This window comes from Mustela lutreola, chromosome 9, assembly GCF_030435805.1.
Source record: "Mustela lutreola isolate mMusLut2 chromosome 9, mMusLut2.pri, whole genome shotgun sequence".
In the NCBI taxonomy this organism is placed as follows: Eukaryota; Metazoa; Chordata; class Mammalia; order Carnivora; family Mustelidae; genus Mustela; species Mustela lutreola.
Genome location: NC_081298.1, coordinates 120351890 through 120372064, shown reverse-complemented (window position 1 = coordinate 120372064; position 20175 = coordinate 120351890). Strand labels below are relative to the sequence as shown.

General features: G+C 40.4%; 1 protein-coding gene across 4 annotated transcripts in view; it reads left to right on the top strand.

Moving 5' to 3' along the window:
• The first annotated feature begins 4815 nt into the window (after nucleotides 1-4815).
• Nucleotides 4816-20175, top strand: part of SPAST (spastin) — a 66923-nt gene continuing 51563 nt past the window's right edge. For all 4 annotated transcript variants that reach the window (XM_059188683.1, XM_059188681.1, XM_059188682.1 and 1 more), the window contains exon 1: nucleotides 4816-5454. In XM_059188683.1, coding sequence (XP_059044666.1) covers nucleotides 5040-5454 — 415 coding nt within the window. In that variant the 5' untranslated portion in view covers nucleotides 4816-5039. The remainder of the gene's footprint in view (nucleotides 5455-20175) is intronic.

Here is a 20175-nt window from a genome sequence, read left to right as displayed (position 1 = left end):
AAAGAAAAATAAATGAATTAAAATGAGACGATAATGCTTAACTCAAATAGTGGTGGTTGAATAAGACAGTATAAGTTAACCTGCTTAGCCCAGAATATGGATTCAATAAATATTAGCTGGTAGTAAATAATCTTAAAATTAAGTGTGTTGGGGCGCCTGGATGGCTCAGTTGGTTAAGGGTCTGCTTTTGGCTGAGGTCATGAACCTATGGTCCTGGGATCCAGCCCCGACAGTGAGGAGCCTCCTTCTCCCTCTGCCCCTCCCCCTGCTTGTGCTTTCTCTCTCTCTCGCTCGCTCTCTCTCTCTCTCCCCTCACGAAGAAATAAATAAAAATATTTAAAAAATTAAGTGTTTTGGGGCACCTAGGTGGCTCTATTGGTTAAGCAGCTGCCTTCGGCTCAGGTCATGATCCCAGCTAGGTCCTGGGATCGAGCCTGCATGGGCTCCCTGCTCAGCAGAGAGCCTGCCACTCTGCTTACTTGTGCTCTCTATCTCTCTGTCAAATAAATAAATAACATCTTTTTAAAAAATTAAGTGTGTTAATTTACCTCATGATTAAAACTAAGTAGGTTTTTATGATTCAGCAAGATCATTGGGAAATGCTTTCTTAGATGAGCAATTCATCTAAGATTTAAGTTGAAATCTGAATTTAAGGTAAAAGGAAATTCTACAAATAATCACTATGAGAGATTACTTGCAGAGATGGTACAATAATTCCTTCCATCCCTAAATATATATGTATATATGCCCCTTTGTAATGTAACTTTGCCACTCCTCCATCAAGTATAGAATTTATTTTCCCATTTCTTACTTTGGAGCTGGCCTTGGGATTTGCTTTGATGACAGAATGCCACAGAAATGATAATGTGCAAATGTGGAGTTTAGGCTTCAAGAGACCCTGCAGCTCCCACTCCTGCTCTCTTGGAAGGCAGATGCTACGTAAAGAAGTCTGGAATACCCTACTGGAGACACGTGCCCCAACCAACAGCCACCACCACCATCTGGACATGGGAGGGAGGATAGCTAGGGCACCCAGGTCCAATCAGATCCCATCAGATGACTAACATCTATGTGAATGACCACGGGCAAGGCCAATAGAAGAACTGCCTGGTAAACCCAGCCCACATTGCTCACCCACAGAATCATGAGTAAATAATGGCCATAATCTTAGGCCAGTACATTTTTGGAATGTTTTATTACATGGCAATGGATATCTATAACAATCACCTGTTTAAATTGTTTTTCAAATTATTAATATTGAGTACCATAAGAAAGGCATCAAGCTAGGTGCAGAAAGTAAGCCAAAATGTGTAAAGTTTGGCTTCAAATAAGTTGTGTTGAAATAAGCAGAGAGCCTGCCTCTCCTTCTCTCTCTGCCTGCTTCTCTGTCTACTTGTAATCTGTCTGTCACATAAATAAATAAAATCTTTAAAAAAAGAGTTAAAAGATAGGATTGTTTCTGCAAGAGGTGATGAGGGAAGGATTTATCAAGAAGTTAACATTACAGTTAAGCCATGAAGGATTTTGACAGTGGAAGTAGGAGGAGAAGCTATTCTAAGAGAAAGAAAAATGACTTGAGGACTGTGGTCCAAGGAAGAGCAAAGAATGTTTGGAAACTTGACAGTAATTCATTTTAGTGGATTATAGTATCTGTGTAGATGTGAGAAAGAACCATTCTTCAATCAACAAATGTCAAGCAGCAACTTCATTCCAGGCACTGCCTACTACTCTGTTATAACGTAATACATGTGAAAGCTGAGTCACTCAGTAGTCCAAGATCACAGAAAGTGGTAGAGCAGAGATTTAAATGCAACCAGTCTGACTCCAGAGCTACTCTACTTTGAGCTGTGTTAAAGTTAAAAAGTTATTTAAGGAAAAACAAAAACAAAAGTAGCACCAAACTAAATATCCATCAACAGTTGAATGGTAAAATAAATTGTAAATTTATATAGTGGAATACTACATAGCAGTGAAAATAAATGTATTATAGCTATACAAATTAACTATTGAGCAGAAGAAAGCTAATTAAGAATACAGGTGGTGTCTACGGCCATACCACCCTGAAGGCGCCCGATCTCGTCTGATCTCGGAAGAATACAGGTGGTATGGCTGCATTTGTATAAGGTAAAACCAGGCAAAACTACACAATATATGGTTTAGAAATACATATGTACATTGCAAAGCTAAAATGAAAGGCAAAGGAAAAACAAATACAAAATTCAGGACAGTGGCTTTCTCTGAAAAGGGAGAAATGAAACTGAGATTAGGGAGGGGCTCAAAAAGTGCAAGGAACTGGTTACATTAGTTTTTCTTGACACATAGAAATTATATACATCTTGGGCGCCTGGGCTCAGGTCATGGTCCCAGGGTCCTGGGATGGAGTCCGGCATAGGGCTTTGTGCTCAGTGGGAGCCTGCTTCTTCTTCTCCCTCTGCCTGCCATTTCCTCTGTTTGTGCTCTCTCTCTGTCAAATAAATAAGTAAAATCTTAAAAAAAGAAAGTTATATACATCTTGTTTACATGATATACTTATAGATTTCACATAACAACAAAAGTACTATGGGTTTCCAAAGAGAGAAGTCAGGAATTGAAATTAATTAGAAGTGAAAGATGGTGCCTAGGTGTCTCAGTCAGTTGTCTGCCTTAGGCTTGGGTCATGATTCCAGGGTACTGGAATCAAGTCCCATATCGGGCTCTCTGCTCGGCAGGGAGTCCGCTTTTCCCTCTGCTCTGCACCTCCCCCCCCCCGCCCCGCTTGTGCGTGCTCTCTCTCTCAAATGAATAAATAAAAAATCTATTTAAAAAACCAGATGTAGGGGCTCCTGGGTGGCTCAGTGGGTTAAAGCCTCTGCCTTCAGCTCAGGTCATGATCCCAGGGTCCTGGGATCGAGCCCCGCATTGGGCTCTCTGCTCATTGGAGAGCCTGCTTCTTCCTCTCTCTCTGCCTGCCTCTCTGCCTGCTTGTGATCCCTGACTGTCAAATAAATAAATAAAATCTTAAAAAAAAAAAAACAAAAACAGATGTAGGGGCGCCTGGGTGGCTCAGGGGATTAAGGCCTCTGCCTTCGGCTCAGGTCATGATCCCCAGGTCCTGGGATCGAGCCCTACATCGGGCTCTCTGCTCATTGGAGAGCCTGCTTCTTCCTCTCTCTCTGCCTGACTCTCTGCCTACTTGTGATCTCTGTCAAATAAGTAAGTGAAATCTTTAAAAAAAAAATCAGATATAAGAGAGGATATTTGAGAATGAGAAATTGGTAGAAACACAGAGGCAGGAAAAGGGGTAGGGAGCAGTTGGAGGGGAACAGAGGACAGGTCGTTTTTGCAGTAATTTATGTTTGTACGGGAGTAGTCGTAGGGAAATTTAAATAAAGTTGTGGCCAGAATATGGAGATTTTTGGAAGCTGGCATGAAGCTTTTGCAAATCTCACTCTATAAACAATAGGAACTTTGTATCAGTTAGGACTCTTTATTTTTAGGCAATAAGAAACAACTATGGTTAACCCAAGTAAAAAGAAAAAAAGAGGAGAAAAGGGAGATAGATGGGCAAAGGGAGAGAAAATCAGAGAAACAGAGAAACAGACTGAATAGTTCATTGGATAGGTTACACTATCAAGTGACCAGTCCAGGAAACTGGCAGCTCTGGGCATCTCAATGAGACAAACTGACAGACCAGCTTTTTAGAGCACTCAGTTCCTAGTACCTTCTATTCCAGTGTGTCCATCCCAAACTCCAGTTTCTAGGAGAGTAGAGTAACCTCGTGTTTCCATCTCTGATCTGGGAGGCCGGGTTCAGTGCTTGCTGGTCATTGATATACAGGCAGCAGAGGTGAGTGGGTAGTTCCCAAAGGAAGGGACATCCAGTAGGTTAAAAAAACAAAAAAACAAAACACAAAACAAAACAAAACAAAAACAAAAACCAACCAACCAACCAACCAAACAAAGCCCAGTTTGGATTTTCAGTAAACTGTGGGATGATCAGTGTGAAACCTAGGAATGCCCCTATTCAAACTAATTCTTCAAAATAGACATCTAAACACATACTAACTAAATCTCTAGAATTGTTCACTTTGTTTCACTGGACTAACATTTTTGGTTTCGGCGACTTTAAGTTTATATGTCTCTACAGTTGCTTCCCTCACAGAGAATAATTCCCAGATTGGTCTCCATTAATTTTTTCTTTCCATTTATTCTTTTTAATACAAAATACGATCACATCACACTGGTCTGTAATATCCTATTTTCACCTAACAAATAATCATGGACACCCTTCTTTATCAGTACATAAAAATCCACCTCATTCTTTTTAAATGTTCCACAGAATTACATATGGGTATTCCATAATTCATTTAATTCTTTTCCTGTTGATGGACATTGAGATTGTTTTCATGGTACCCATTACTTTTGAGATGGAAGTCAGATCAATCATCCCTTGCCGGACACTGGCAGAAAATGCTGAAAGAAATATAAGGGCGATAGCACTGCGAGATAGTAGCCCTGCGAACCCGTCGAGCGAGCCCAAACCGCAGCTGTCCCCACGGTAAATTGATGACTGAGGTTTTCAGCTTAAGCAACTCTCCCGGGATAGCGTAGTCTGTAGAGCGACGGATCCCCGAGGGTGACGTAGCTGAATTGCACCTTGGGAACTGTAGTTCCACACGGAAGAGCCCGAGGGGCGGGAGCTGCACACGCGCACTAGGAGCTCAGGGCAACAAAGACGGCGGCGTGCGCGCGCGCGCTGGAGAAAGACATGGGCAGGCGTGCGCGTGCGCGGCCACAGCTCGGAGCTACCAGGAGGCTGAGAGGACACAGAGCGGGAGGGGCAGGAACCACCGACCGCTGGAGGAGGAAAGGGGTTGTGCTCCTGGCCGAGCGAAGAGAAAGGGGCGGGGCCGGCGAGCAGCGCGTGGAGGTGCCGAGCTCTCGGAACGGCGGACGCGCGGGCGTCTGCGGCCCTCGCTGTCCCAGTGGCCGCCGCCGTGGCTTGGTCGCCGTCGGTCTGCGGGAGGCGGGTTATGGCGGCGGCGGCAGTGGGAGCTGTGAATGAATTCTCCGGGTGGACGAGGGAAGAAGAAAGGCTCCGGCGGCTGCAGCAGCCCGGTGCCTCCCAGGCCTCCGCCCCCCTGCCTGGCTCCCGCCCGTCCCGCCCCCAGACCGGCCCCCCCTCCGGAGTCGCTGCATAAGCGAAACCTGTACTACTTCTCCTACCCGCTGTTCGTAGGCTTCGCGCTGCTGCGTTTGGTCGCCTTCCACCTGGGGCTCCTCTTCGTGTGGCTCTGCCAGCGCTTCTCCCGCGCCCTCATGGCTGCCAAGAGGAGCTCCCGGGCCGCGCCGGCGCCGGCCTCGGCCTCGCCCCCGGCGCCAGTGCCGGGCGGGGAGGCCGAGAGCGTCCGAGCCTTCCACAAACAGGCCTTCGAGTACATCTCCATTGCCCTGCGCATCGATGAGGACGAGAAAGGTAAGTGCGGGGCTGGAGGGAGGGGGCGGCGGCGCCGGGAAGAAAGCGGACGGGTCGCCCAGGGAGGGCAACACCTGCGGTCCCTTTCCTTCGGGAGCGGGCGGCGCAACCCCGGAATTGATCCTCTCCCCCCGCCCACCCCGGGCGGCTTCACCGCAGTCAGACTCATCCTCTCCGATTCTCAGTGAGACCTCTCCCCTTTCAGGCACCCTGGCTGTCGACTTTGTTTCAGACACCAGCCTTCCCCTGCACTTCTGCATGAACCAAATCCCTATGAGACAGCCAGTCGTGCTATTGACAGTGACAGTTGTTCTAGAATGACCACACGGATTCTTTCTTGCACTGTAAACAATGTGTGCCTTCCTCCGAGCCAGGTTTCCAAAAGGTTTCGGTATCGGAGAAGCTGTGTCTTGTTATAGGCTTTTAATGAAAGCAGAGTTCTGTAGTGTCAAAAAAAAAAAAAAAATGGTGACTTAATTTTGAAAGGAACAGCTGCATATGATTATAGCTGACTTGGCATTTTTTTAAAGTTTCGTGACATTTTATCCATATAACGACTTCTACGTATTTTTTTATAAAGTTCTATTTTAACATGAAACTTTTGTCCTTGTTAGATTTTATTTCATCTAAATCAGTATTCCAAGGTAGCCTCTAAGTTTCTCAATATAACTTGAAACAGATTTGAATTTCTTTTATTTTTTAAGATTATTTATTTCTGAATGAAGGCAAGAATACTGTATCCTTCAGATTTCTGAAACTAACGTGTTTAAGTCGTGCAGTGGCTGTACTGTTAGCTTTGTATGTGTTCTTTACTTAATCCTCACAATTACCTTGTGAGGTGAAAATACTGTTAGTATCAGCGTGTTGCAGATGAGGGAACGGAGGCTCAAAAGATTAAAGCAGGTCATTCCAAACCTATGCTAATTCCTAATGAACACTTTTTTATGGAAGATGAGAACTGAAGTTAGGAGTTTTGCAACATTTTGAAAATCCCTCCTTTCATGCCTGCCTCCAATATGCAAAGATCTTTTTCCTGTAACTACCAAAGAACATTTTTGTATCACTTCACTTAGGTACTCACTTGCACTGTCATTTATCCAAAAGACAACAACATTCAGCAGGTCATTTGTAGACTCTCACTACTGTCAACTACAGAAACTGTTCTAGAATTTAGTTTTGTTGAAACCTGTTTCCTTTGTGGAACCCAGGAGTGAGATGTATTTTTTTTTTTAAGATTTTATTTATTTATTTGACAGGCAGAGATTACAAGTAGGCAGAGAGGCAGGCAGAGAGAGAGAGAGGGGAAGCAGGCTCCCCGCTGAGCAGAGAGCCCGATGTGGGGCTCGATCCCAGGACCCTGGGATCATGACCCGAGCCGAAGGCAGAGGCCTCAACCCACTGAGCCACCCAGGCGCCCCAGGAGTGAGAAGTATTAAAGAAGAAGCAGGTGTTCATGGTTTTGATAGTAAGGACAGTGGAGTTTAAGAGTTCGAGAAAGGGGGCATCCGGCTCTCTCAGTCGGTGGAACATGCAGCTCTTGATCTTGGGGTTGTGAGTTCAAGCCTCACGTTGGCTGTGGAGATTACTTTAAAAAAATCTATAGAAGAGAGCTCTAGGAAAGAGTTCTGTTTAAGAAAAAAGAATACCATGTGTTTGTGGAAGGAAGTTTTTGTTAAATGTTTCATTCTGTACCATCTCTTGGAACATTGAAGGATCCTTGGTGAGGATGAATAAGGGTACCATAATCCCTTCCTGGAGAAGCACTGTTTGATTGCACGATCCAATTACAGTAGGGTCCCCAGAAGTTTACTAATCTAGGTCAAAAGATGTTTTAGAATAGGGGGAATACGTTTAAGGGTAGATTCATTGTAGTATTTAGGAAGAGAACACCAGAAAACACAAGGAAATTTTTTTTAACACTGGGTGATGACAGCTGGGAGGTAAGATAAGAGGACAAGGATAACCTAGGTATTAAAAAAAAAAAAAAAAAAAAAAGACCCGAGGCTCTTAGATTTAAAGAGAAATCAGTTCATTAAGTAGGGATAAGTGACAAGTAGAAATCAGACCTTTGGTTTCAAACTTATGACTTGTCTTATAGAGTATTAGATACATGACTACACCTATTATATTTAAATCTTCTAAAATATTTTAAAAGTATATTTTCAGCAATGCATAGGTTGCATACTCAACTCTCCACTGTTAATGTTTCTGTTCAAAGTTTTTTGCTTTATTTGTACTATAGTTTTTTGGTTTTTTTAAAAGATTTTTATTTATTTGACATAGAGAGCGAGAGAGGGAATACAGCAGGGGGAGATGGGGAAGCAGGCCTCTTGCTGAGTGATGCAGGGTTCCATCCCAGGACGCTGGGACCATGACCTGAGCCAAAGGCAGACGCTTAACGACTGAACCACCCAGGTGCCCCAATACTTTAGTTTCTGAAGTAGACTTTAGAATAAACTATGATAACTTTTTAGTTTGTGTTATACAGCTGATGTATTATGTGCTGAAACTAATTAGTTCAAACGGAAACAAATTAGTTAAATATTCATTTTTCCTTAAAAAATGAATTAAAGCTAAGTTTTTATTGTCATAGTTCTTTTCTCATAATTTTCCCTTAGAATATTCAAACTTTTTATACTTTAGCCTTAATCCAGTAGTTGCAAGAATTTACGTTTACAGTCTGCTTATCTCTCAACCACCCTTGACAGTGTAAAATAAGAGAATTTTATTCTCCTTTCTCACTGTGTCAAAATAGATATGGACGGATAGAAATGAATTGTCTTTAAAGCAGTGTTCAAACATTTCTTAACTTTGTGGTAAACCGTCAAGGGACTAGTAATGTCATGCACTGCCATTCCCTTAGTAACCTGACTTAGCTTCTAACTATGTTGAAAGCCACTTTATTTCATCAGGTAACATGGGCTATTTCAGACTGTTGTGGTGTTAATTAATTGAAACATTTGATGCCTTGAAATAATAAAGGCCAAATTAAATCTCATTTCAATAAAGTAGTGTATAAATATGGTTTATAAGGTGACTGTTTATTTTGTATTTTATTCTTATGGCATAGTCAGCTTTGACACTGAATTTTCAAAAAGGCCTAAATTTGTCTGAAACCAAACTATTTAAAATAGAGAAGAATAACACAGTAAATTTAATTACCTAATGTAAGGATATTTGAGTTCTGTTCATTAAAAAAAGCATTTATTGGATACCAGTTAATTTGCACAGTTCTGTGCATTCTAGATGCTACTTAAGAAAACTCACTTCCTCTCCAGTAAGATGTAAGACAGCATCTGCTCTTTGATCATTAAAATGTGTGTGTGTGTTTAAAAAAAAAAATGTGTGTGTGTTTTCATGCATATTATATGTCTCATTTTTTTTAGGGAGTTAAATATTTTTTTGGATATATAATTGTTGAACATCCTTGGAAAACTGATAACCTTTTATATCCATTATCTATATGGAGAAACTGAAATTTAAAGAGTGAACTCACATTAGCAGAACCAGGAACAGAGTTTAGGTGAACAGAAAATTATGCCCCTCATTATACTTTCTGCTTTAAGCAGGTTTTCTGTTTTGTAATCCTAGTACTGGGCCCCTTGGAATACTTGGGGGAAAAGAGGAGGTTGTCATAGTGGGTCTTTGGATTAACCAGAACATGATCTAACATGTTTGGCATGGCTCCTGCAAGTAGACAAGCCTAAGATCTCCTGGGTAATAGAGTGGTGCAGGTTTTCTGGGTGTGGTTTGATTACCTGGAGTATGTAGAACTTGACAGTAAGGGCCCAGTGTGTTGTATGAAAGAGAGTCGGTTTCTCAGGATATTGTAGGAATGAAGAACCTGGGATCAAGGACAGAAATGGTCTAAATAGAATCTCTTATATTTATTCCTAGTCAGCTCATATTTAAAACATTAGGCTTTTAAAATGTTGTCATACAAATTTGTATTCCTATGTAACAACCTTGCACTATTTAACCTTGCACACACAAAATACCTTTCCTAACTATATTTTCAGAGTGTTGATAGAGAATAGGGATCATAAATGTCAGATTTAGTGTACTTTCTTTTACCCCTAAAAACTGCTAGTCACTATTTTGAAAGGATTGATTTCAGACAATTTTCTTGGGCCTAATGATTCTTCTTTAAAGTTTCCATGATTACAACAAAGAAAGAATTATTCGGGTGGATGGATATTTACATAATATTACTCTTTTCCAAAAGAATAGCATTACCTTTTATTAAATACACGATATACATTTCCCATTTCTATTCAAGAATATTTAATGGCATTTGCACTAAAGAGACAAAAAGGCAGCCACTGTTAGGAACTTGGTCCCTTTCTCTGGTTTTTTAAAATTGCAATTTATATTTTTCATAATGTAGAATACAGTTAAACCCTATAAAGCTCACCTGGTAACTAGATTCCTAAGAGTATTGTTAGTCATCCTAAGAACAGTTAAGGAGTAGACAGGCAGTAAATGGATATTAAATTATTGAAAAAAGGATCTTCCCTAACCCTTCCTGCTTCTTTTTCACTATCGTATTCCCCATGTTCCACCCAATGGTAGTTGGCTTTTTGACATCTGGCAAAGTATAGATTTTCTGTTTCTCTACTACTTTTCGTCTTTTTTGACCTGTAATACTCCTTGACCTATATAATACCAGTGGAGGTATTAATGAGCTAAGGTAGCCTTTTTTTTTTCTCCTTGTGAATTAACTACCCACACTAGACATCCTATAGAATGAAACTTTGAGCACACTCAAATCTCAGCAGTTGTTCATTTGGTAAATGAGGAAAGAAAAATAATAAAATCTATGATTATCCTAGAGACTATGTTTTACAGCTATGAAGGTATAGCATAGAAATGTTAAACTTATTCACGTGTCTTTGCTTCTCTTTGCAATTATTTATGCTATAGTAGAAAAGGAGAGAATTAACTGTTCTTTTTTACTTTTTAAGATTTTATTTATTTATTTGACAGAGATCACAAGTAGGCAGTGAGGCAGGCAGAGAAAGGAGGAAGCAGGCTCTTTGCTGAGCAGAGAGCCCAGTGCAGGGGAATTCGGGGCTCAATCCTGGGACCCTGGGACCAGGACCTGAGCTGAAGGCAGAGACTTTAACCCACTGAGCCACCCAAGCGCCCCTTAACTGTTGTTCTTAAGTGGGCTTTGTCAGTGTCTTTCAGTCAACCATCAGTAGAACCCCTGTGGCTGAACAAGTGGGATTATATTATAGAAGCGGGGAGAACACACATGGTGGGAACCATGGCATCTCAGGAAAGGGTGCTAGAAATAACTTACGGGATTTGGGCTTATATCAGGTGATTTTGAGGAGGATTTAAGGAAGCAGGATTTTGTTCTTCTGCATTGGATGCTGTCAGGAAGAGGGGTATTCTATGATTAAGTATCTTGAATATGATCTAGAAAGCGGGAAGGCCAGAAGGAGGCTAAAGCTGTAGCTGGTTGAAAAGCACTCATTAGCCTGAAGAGGAAGATGCTTGGTATTTCATGGCTTGGACAATATTCATGTTTTTCTGTATTTAGACATGATTATGGAGTGGTCATGTTTTGTCTTCATCCATTACAATCACAAAGTGACCTTATCTGATGTTGATGTTCTATGAAATTGTTTATGATCAACAGAGCACCAGGTCTGGCAGTAATGCCAGTTCAGCTCCTAGTTACACCAAGGCCTGCCTGATAGTACCAGGCCAGCTCTTGGATGTCAGGGCCTGCTTTTCTCTTTCTCAGCTTCGAGGACCTAATTTTATCCTTTTAAAATTGTAGTGCCTAGTATTCAAAATGACATTTGAGTTCTGACTATTCAAGATCTTGGCGAAGTTACTGCACTGAGTCAGTGTTTGTAAATACTTAGTGCCTGCATAGAGTAGGTCCTCAGAAAACAGGACTGCTGTTATTCAACAATCCTTTTAAGATTATAGCCCCTGTGAGTTATTGTTAAACCTTGATACCTTGTTTCTGTTACGCTTTTTAGGATATAGCAGCCACATAAATGACATTTGAGGAAGAAGGGGAATTACCTAAAGAGTGATATAAAAATGTTTGCTAATTGTGACCCTCAGTTCAGAAAAAAACAGATGGAATTCCCCCCCCCCAGCTCACTTAGTATCCTAACCTTTTATTTTATTTTATTTATTTTAAAATATTTTATTTATTTATAAATAAAGATTTTTGTTCATTTGACAGAGAGAGAGACAGCGAAAGAGGGAACACAAGCAGGGGGAGTGAGAGAGGGAGAAACCGGCTTCCCGCTGAGCATGGAGCCCGATATGGGCTCGATCCCAGGACCCTGAGATCATGACCTGAGCTGAAGGCAATTGCTTAATTGACTGAGCCACCCGGGCGCCCTAACCTTTTATTTTAAAAGAGATAAAACTAATCATTTTGTACTCATATGTGAATATAATGTAAGCGTCTCAGTAGAGAATTTGGAAAATAAAGAAAGTGCGTAGAAAAAAATTAAAGTTACCTACTACCCATAGTAAATACAAAAGACTTCAAAGAAGATAAATTAATTGACATTCTTAAGGTTTAAAGAAAATGTCCAAAGCTGAGATGATTTCTTTCCATGGGATTCAGAACCTTGCCAATTAAATGGGAACGTCTTTACTTCAGAGATAAACCTTGAAGTTGGAAAGTGAATGCAAGTATGACCTTTTTGCTGAATTAAAACACAGTAGAAAGTATCCTTTCTGTAGTAGTGAACTATGAGAAGAGTAATCTGGGGGCTCTTCACTGATGCTTCATGATCCTGTGACTTATTATAGTTTAGCACACAATGAAATCTGTTGTAGGATTTTTTTTTTTTTTAAGATTTTATTTATTTGAGAGAGAGAGAACCAACGTGAGTAGGGAGTCCGGCAGAGGGAGAGGAAGAAGCAGATTCTCCCTGAGCAGGGAGCCCAGTCCCAGGACCTCTGGATCGTGACCTTAGCCAAAGGCAGACACTTAACACACTTAGCCACCCGGACTCCCCTACTGTAGGATTTTTTAAAGATACCTCTTATTCTGCTAATTGTGACCCTTGTAAGTTCCTAAAAGAAAATTGTGTAGGAAAATTGGTATATTTGTTGCGTGTTTTTTGTAGGCAGATACTAGAGGAGTAAATAAGTAAAAGCAGTGGCTTTACATAACTTAAATGAGCAACAATCACAAACATACACTGTGCATGCAGTTCCGAAGTAGAAGGATTTAAGTTAGCCAACAGATGTACCAATTATAATAAATATTGTAAAAGTAATATTGATGTGCTGCTTTTGTTTTTTTTAAGATTTTATTTATTTATTTGACAGAGAGAGGAAGGGAAGCAGGCTCCCTGCTGAGCAGAGAGCCCGATGCGGGGCTCGATTCCAGGACTCTGAGACCATGACCTGAGCCGAAGGCAGAGGCTTAACGCACTGAGCCACCCAGGCGCCCCGATGTGCTGCTTTATTTTTTAAAGTATTGTCACATATCCTGTTTCACTTGATTTTTGCCACAACTCAGGGTTAGGTGAAAGAAATGTCATCTTGTTTTTAAGTCAGCAGAGTAAAACCCAGTGAGATTAACTGACTTTCCCAAAGTCATATAGCTATTAGAGGATATTCAAGGGCTTAAGTCCCCATACTGTAATATCATGAACATACATCCTCTCTCTCTCCATCCCAAACTACTCTTATTTTGTCCCTTCTTGTGGCAGTGTGGGTACTACTACTACTATCTGAATGAAAAGATACAGTATATAATTCATAACTTAATCTACTGTGCTTACCTCTATCTAAAGATGGGTATCATTACTATTTCTGTATGCTAGCATATGCTCAAAAATTAAAATAATGGGGGCCCCTGTTGACTCAGTTGGTTAACCATCTAACTCTTGGTTTTGGCTCAGGTCATGATCTTGGCGTGGTAGGATTGATCTATGTGTCCAGCTCTATAGCTCTGTGCTTGGTGTGCAGTCTGCTTGAGATTCTCCCCACTTTGTGCATGGGTGTGCTCCCTCTCCCCCAATGATTAAATCTTCTAAAAAAATTAAAATAATGAACAAATACACATATAGAAAGTGAAAATCCTCTGTAATCTTATTCTTAGGGAGGTGATTACCTAGTAAGTTATCTGACCTCGTGTATTTATATAAACATAAATATTTATTCATTTGTGGGAAAAAAATGTTATATACAGACTGATCCGTAACCTTTTCCTTAATGTATTGGGACTCTTTCCATTTCAATATACTTTATCAGGGTGCCTGGGTGGCTCAGTCACTAAGCATCTTCCTTTGGCTCAGGTCATGATCCCAGGGTCTCAGATCTGGCTCCCTGCCCAGCTGGAAGCCTGCTTCTCCCTCTTTGGCTTTCCCTACTTGTGTTCCGTCTCTCGCTGTCTCTCTGTCAAATAAAATCTTCTGAGAAAAATATATACTTTACCTTCCCCTTCGATTTCTTTAGCTTTTAAGTAAACTTTGATTAAATTATACATAAAGTGCACAATTACTGTAGTGCTTAGTGAATTTTCAAAGTAAACATAGCAGTTTGAAACCCTACCAGGTCAAGAAATAAGAGTATTCCTCCAGAAGCCTGCCTTTGTGATGTTCTCTTCCATTTACTACCTTTCTCCATTCTTTGCAAAGATACCTACAATTCGAATTCTAACACTATAGATTAGTTTTACCTGATCTTGAGCTTTATAAATGAAATCACATGGTAAATGTTCTTTTGTGTGTGGTTTCTTTTGCTTAATATATGCTGGTCAAAAAAATTAACCAGACTGTAGGAACCCTTTTACACTGGTGGTAGGAATACAAGTTGGTGCAGCCACTTTGGAAAACAGTGTGGAGATTCCTTAAGAAATTAAAAATAGAGCTTCCCTATGACCCTGCAATTGCACTGCTAGGTATTTACCCCAAAGATACTGATGTAGTGAAAAGAAGGGCCATCTGTACCCCAATGTTCATAGCAGCAATGGCCACAGTCGCCAGACTGTGGAAAGAGCCAAGATGCCCTTCAACGGACAAATGGATAAAGAAGATATGGTCCATATATACAATGAAGTATTATGCCTCCATCAGAAAGGATGAATATCCAACTTTTGTATCAACATGGGACTGGAAGAGACTATGCTGAGTGAAATAAGTCAAGCAGAGAGAGTCAATTATCATATGGTGTCGCTTACTTGTGGAGCATAAGGAATAACATGGAGGACATAGGGAAATGGAGAGGAGAAGGAGGTTGGAGGAAGTCAGATGGGAAGATGAACCATGAGAGACTGTGGACTCTGAGAAACAAACTGAAGGTTTTGAAGGGGAAGAGGGTAGGGAGTTGGGTGAGCCTGGTGGTGGGTATTGTGGAGGGCATGTATTGCATGGAGCACTGGGTGTAGTGCATAAACAATGAATGCTGGAACACTGAAAAGAAATAAAATGGAAAAAATATATATGCTGCTCAGGTTTATTCTGTGCTGTTGCACGTGGCATTAGTTTGTTCATTTTCATTGCTGTATACCAAGGGCCACACAGTCCTTAGAACAGGCCAGTTAGAAAATGTATTTTCATTTTTTAAGGCATAGATAATCTAAACTTTGCTGTTTTAGTCATTTTAAGTGTACAATTCAGTGGCATTAAGTCCATTCCCAATGTTGTGCAACCATCAATACTGTACATTTCTAGAACCTTTTATCATTCCAAACAGAAACTCTGTACCCATTAAACAATAACTCTCCACTCATCTCCCTTTCTCCTTCTCTCTTTCCTTGGTAATTTCTGTTCTGCTTTCTGTACCAATGAATTTTCCTATTTCAGGTACCTTATCTAAATGGAATCATTCAGTATTCTTTTGTATCTAACTTGTCTCACTTAGCATAGTGTTTTCAAGGTTCATCACCCTTGCATTGTATATCAGATTTCATTTGTTTTTTCTTTTCTTTTTTTTTTTTTTTTAAGATTTTATTTATTTATTTGTAAGAGAGAGAGAGTGAGAGCGAGCACAGGCAGACAGAGTGGAAGGCAGAGTCAGAGGGAGAAGCAGGCTCCCTGCGGAGCAAGTAGCCCGATGTGGGACTCGATCCCAGGACACTGGGATCATGACCTGAGCCGAAGGCAGCTGCTTAACCAACTGAGCCACCCAGGCGTCCCAGATTTCATTTGTTTTTAAGGCTGAATAATACTCCATTATATGTATTTACTACATTTTGTTTAATCATTTGTCTGTTGATGGACTTTGGGTTTTGCCATCTATTGTGAACTGTGCTGCTGTTAACAGTAATATATGGCTATCTGTTTGCTCCCCTGCTCTCAGTACTTTTGAGTATCTACCTAGGAGTAGAATTGCTAGATCATATGGTAACTCCCTGTTTAATTTTTTGAGGGACTGAGAAGTATTTCCACATCACTTGTACCATTTGTACATTCCTGCTGCCAGTGCACAAGGTTTTCCAATTTTTCTACATTTGTTAGTTTCAGGGTTTTTTAAATAATAGTCTTCCTAATGGATGTGATGCACTGCCTTATCATGGTTTTGATTTGCATTTCTGTAATGATTTGCGGTGGTGAATGTTTTTTCACTTACTTATTGGTCATTTCTGTGTCTTTGAAAAATGCCTAAGTCCTTTGTCACTTTTTGTGTTGGGTTTGGTTTTTTTTATTGAGCCATTTAGCAAATATTTTAAGCTCTCTGTCACAATATTTTAAGATCTCTGAACATTCAAAACTCTCATATAGTAGGCGTGATCTAGTAAGTTTTTTATTAACATATAATGTATTATTTGCTTTAGGAGTCACAGGTCCGTGAATCAGTCTTAAACAATTCACAGCCACCATAGCACATACCCTCCCCAATGTCCATCACGCAGCCACCCTTTCCCTTCCCCATTACCCCCAGCAACCCTCGGTTTGTTGCTTGAGATTAAGAGTCTCTTATGGTTTGTCTCCCTCCCGATCCCATCTTGTTTCATTTTTTCCCCTCCCTGCCCACCACGACACCCCACCCTGCCTCTCAAATTCTTCATATCAATAATCATATGATAACTGTCTTTTCTCTGATTGACTTATTTTGCTCAGCATAATACCCTCTAGTTCCATCCACGTCATGGCAAATGGCAAGATTTGGGGGTTTCTTGATGGCTGCATACTATTCCATTGTGTATATATATCACATCTTTATTCATCTGTTGAGGGACATATAAGTTCTTTTCATAGTTTGGATATTGTGGACATTGCTGCTATAAACATTCAGGTGCACGTGCCCCTTCAGATCACTACATTTGCATCTTTAGGATAAATACCCAGTAGTGAGATTGCTGGGTTGTAGAGCAGCTCTATTTTCACCTTTTTGAGGAACCTCCATGCTGTTATCCAGAGTGGCTGCACCAGCTTGCATTCCCAGTAATGGGTAGGAGGGTTCTCCTTTCTCCAATTTTTTTTTTTTAAGAGTTTTTTTTTTTTTTTTATTTTAGAGCAGATGCATGAGCGGGGAGCGGGGGATCAGAGGGGGAAGAAGAGGAAGTTGGAAAGAATGCCAGGCAGACTCAGTGCTGAGCGCAGAGCCCGACACAGGGTTCAGTCTCAGGACCCTGAGATCATGACCTGAGCTAAAATCAGGAGTTGGATGCTTAACTGACTGAGGTGCACCCCCTGTCAAGGTGCGCCCCCCGCCAAGTTAAGTTTTACGTACAAAAACAGATGGCTGACAATATTTGACCTTTGGGCCATTGTTTGCCTTAGATTATGTAGTCCACTAAATTATTAGCTAATAATTTCAAGTGTAACAGTGAATGTAAATTTCTGCCACCCCAATCTTCTTTTTATTTGATATAGTCTGGTTGGTTGAGTTTGACTGTTAGTAGGGGCTATAGAGGGAAGAGAAATGTGTATGGGAAACTAAGAACTGTAAAGTATCTTGAGGGCCTTTTATGTCTTGGAGACCATTGGAAGATTTGATTTTTCTGCCATAGTTTAGTCAAAAGGGTGATCAATGGACAGTAGGGGCTATAGTTTCCCTTACCTTAAGGTAAGTGATTTGAATATGATTTCCAGCCCTTGTGCAAGCTGGCCTAGTTCTTAATTCTTTAGTTAATTAAGATTCCCAATCCAAATCCTGGAATCTTTGCCACTACTTCTCTTGGGCATGCCCTGGAATTCACATTTGGTCAGCTGAGTTCTGTGAGTCTGCTGAAAGCTCTGCTTAGTTTCTTGGCTACTTTTGCCTTCAGAATCGACAGTTTGCTTTAAATAGAAAAGTGCCCCAAATGCCAGCCCACCTCTGTTGGCTTTTTTTCCTTTCCATATTTTGGTAATTTTTGAAAATAGCATCCTAATGAATGTGACATAGTTCCTTTCCAAATTTGGGTAATTTTCAATATTTCAAAAATTCTTTGATCCCTTCAAACAGATGTTGTTGTTGTTTTTTTAATATTTTATTTATTTATTTGACAGAGAGATCACAAGCAGGCTCCACTCTGAGCAGAGAGCCCGATATGGGGCTCGATCCCAGGACGCTGGGATCATGACCTGAGCCCAAGGCAGAGGCTTAACCCACTGAGCCACCCAGGCGCCTCTCAAACAGATGTTTTAAAAAGAATTTTCTGCCTTTTGTCTCGTAGTCTAATTTTACTCTTATAATGAAAATTGTAGTTCTGGTGTTATATTCCAAGCCATAGTGAAAATCCTTATACATAAATGTTGGGAGTATTGCACTTTTGAAGAGTCAGATTTATTGAGGTATATTTTACATACAGTGAAATTTAACCTTTTTACGAGTTTGTAGTTCAGTGAGTTTGGCAAACAGTTGGGTAACTATGACAACAACTGATACACTGAATGTTTTATCACCCCAGAAGCTCCTTTGTGCTCCCTTGTAATCAGTCCCCTTGCCTTCCCATTAGCTCCTGGCAGTCACTGATCTGATCTGTCCCTATAGTGTTGTCTTCACTGAGTTTTGTGTAAATAGAATCATACAGTATGTGTAGCCTTTTGTGTCTTGCTTCTTTCATTTATAATGTTTTTGAGATTACCCATGTTCCTGCATTTACCAGTAGTTTGTTCCTTTTTATCGTGAGTAATATTCTGTGTATGGATGTACCACAGTTTGTTAATCCCTTCACTAAATGATGGATATCTGGGTTGTTTCCAGTTTTTAGCTGTTAGGAATAAAGCACTGTAAACATTCATATACTGGTCTTTTATGTTTTCATTTCTTTGGGTAAATACATAGAAGAAGGGATTGCTTTGTCATATGGGAAATATATGTTAATTTCATAAGCAGCTACCAAACTCTTTCCCAATGTGGCTATACAGTTTTGTATTTACACTTGGAAACATATGTGAGGTGTATTTATATTTTGTCTTATAATTTTAGGTGCTTTAAAAAATTGTTAGTGTAGGGGCGCCTCGGTGACTCAGTGGCTTAAAGCCTCTGCCTTCAGCTCAGGTCATGATCTCAGGGTCCTGGGATTGAGCCCCTCATCCGTGCTCTCTGCTTGGCAGGGATCCTGCTTCCCTTCCTGTCTCTCTGCCTGCCTCTCTGCCTACTTGTGATCTCTGTCTGTCAAAAAAATAAATAAAATCTTTAAAAACAATTTTTTTAGTATAGTTGATATCTTATTTTTCAATTTTAAATTAAAAAAAATTTTTTTTTTTTTAAAGATTTTATTTATTCATTTGAAAGGCAGAGATTACAAGTAGGCAGAGAGGCAGGCAGAGAGAGAGAGGAGGAAGCAGGCTCCCCGCTGAGTAGAGAGCCCGATGCGGGGCTCGATCCCAGAACTCTGAGACCATGACCTGAGCCGAAGGCAGAGGCTTTAACCCACTGAGCCACCCAGGCGCCCCTCAATTTTAAATTAAGTACTTAGTGATATCTTGTGATTTTAATTTGTAGTTCCCTAACAACAAATGATGTTGAACATCTTTTCTTATACTTATTTGCCATTTGTCTCTCTTTGATAAAGTATACATTATCCAATCTTTTGCCCACTGTTTTTTAATGGATTATTTGCTTTTTTTAAATCATTGTATTGTAAGAGTTCTTTATATATTCTGGTTACATGTCCTTTATTAGACCTATTGTTTTTGAGATATTTCCTTCCAGTCAGTCTGTGGCTTGTGTTTTCATTATCTAACTCTGTCTTTTGAAGAGCAGGAGCTTTTAATTTTAATGAAGTCTAGTTTATCAGTTATATCCTTTTAAGGTTTGTGATTTTTATGTTGTGAATCTCTGCCTAAGCCAAGATCGTGAAGAATTTTGTCTTATTTTCTTCTATAAGTTATATAGTTTTAGGTTTTATATTTAGTTGTGTGATCCACTTCAAATTTTTTCTGTGTTGAAGTTTTTGTTTTTATTTGGATATGGACGGTCATCATTCTAGCATCATTTGCATGGAGCCCAACTTGGGGCCCAGTCCCAGAACACTGGGATCATGACCTGAGCTGAAGGCAGGTGCTTAATGACAAAGCCACCAAGGCATGCCTTGGCAATGATTTTAGCATTGTTTTTTTTTTAAAGGCTATTCTTTCTTCAAGGAAATACCTTGTCATCTTTGTCAAAGTCAATCAGTGTTACATGTGTGGGTCTATTTCTGGATTTTCTCTTCTGTTCTACTGACCTATATGTCTGTCCTTTCGCCAGCAGTTTTGTACTTACAACTCTTGTGAGAATTACTTAGGCATTTTCTGTCATCATACTGATTTGTGAGATTCAACTGATGTAGCAAGTCAACGACCTCCTATC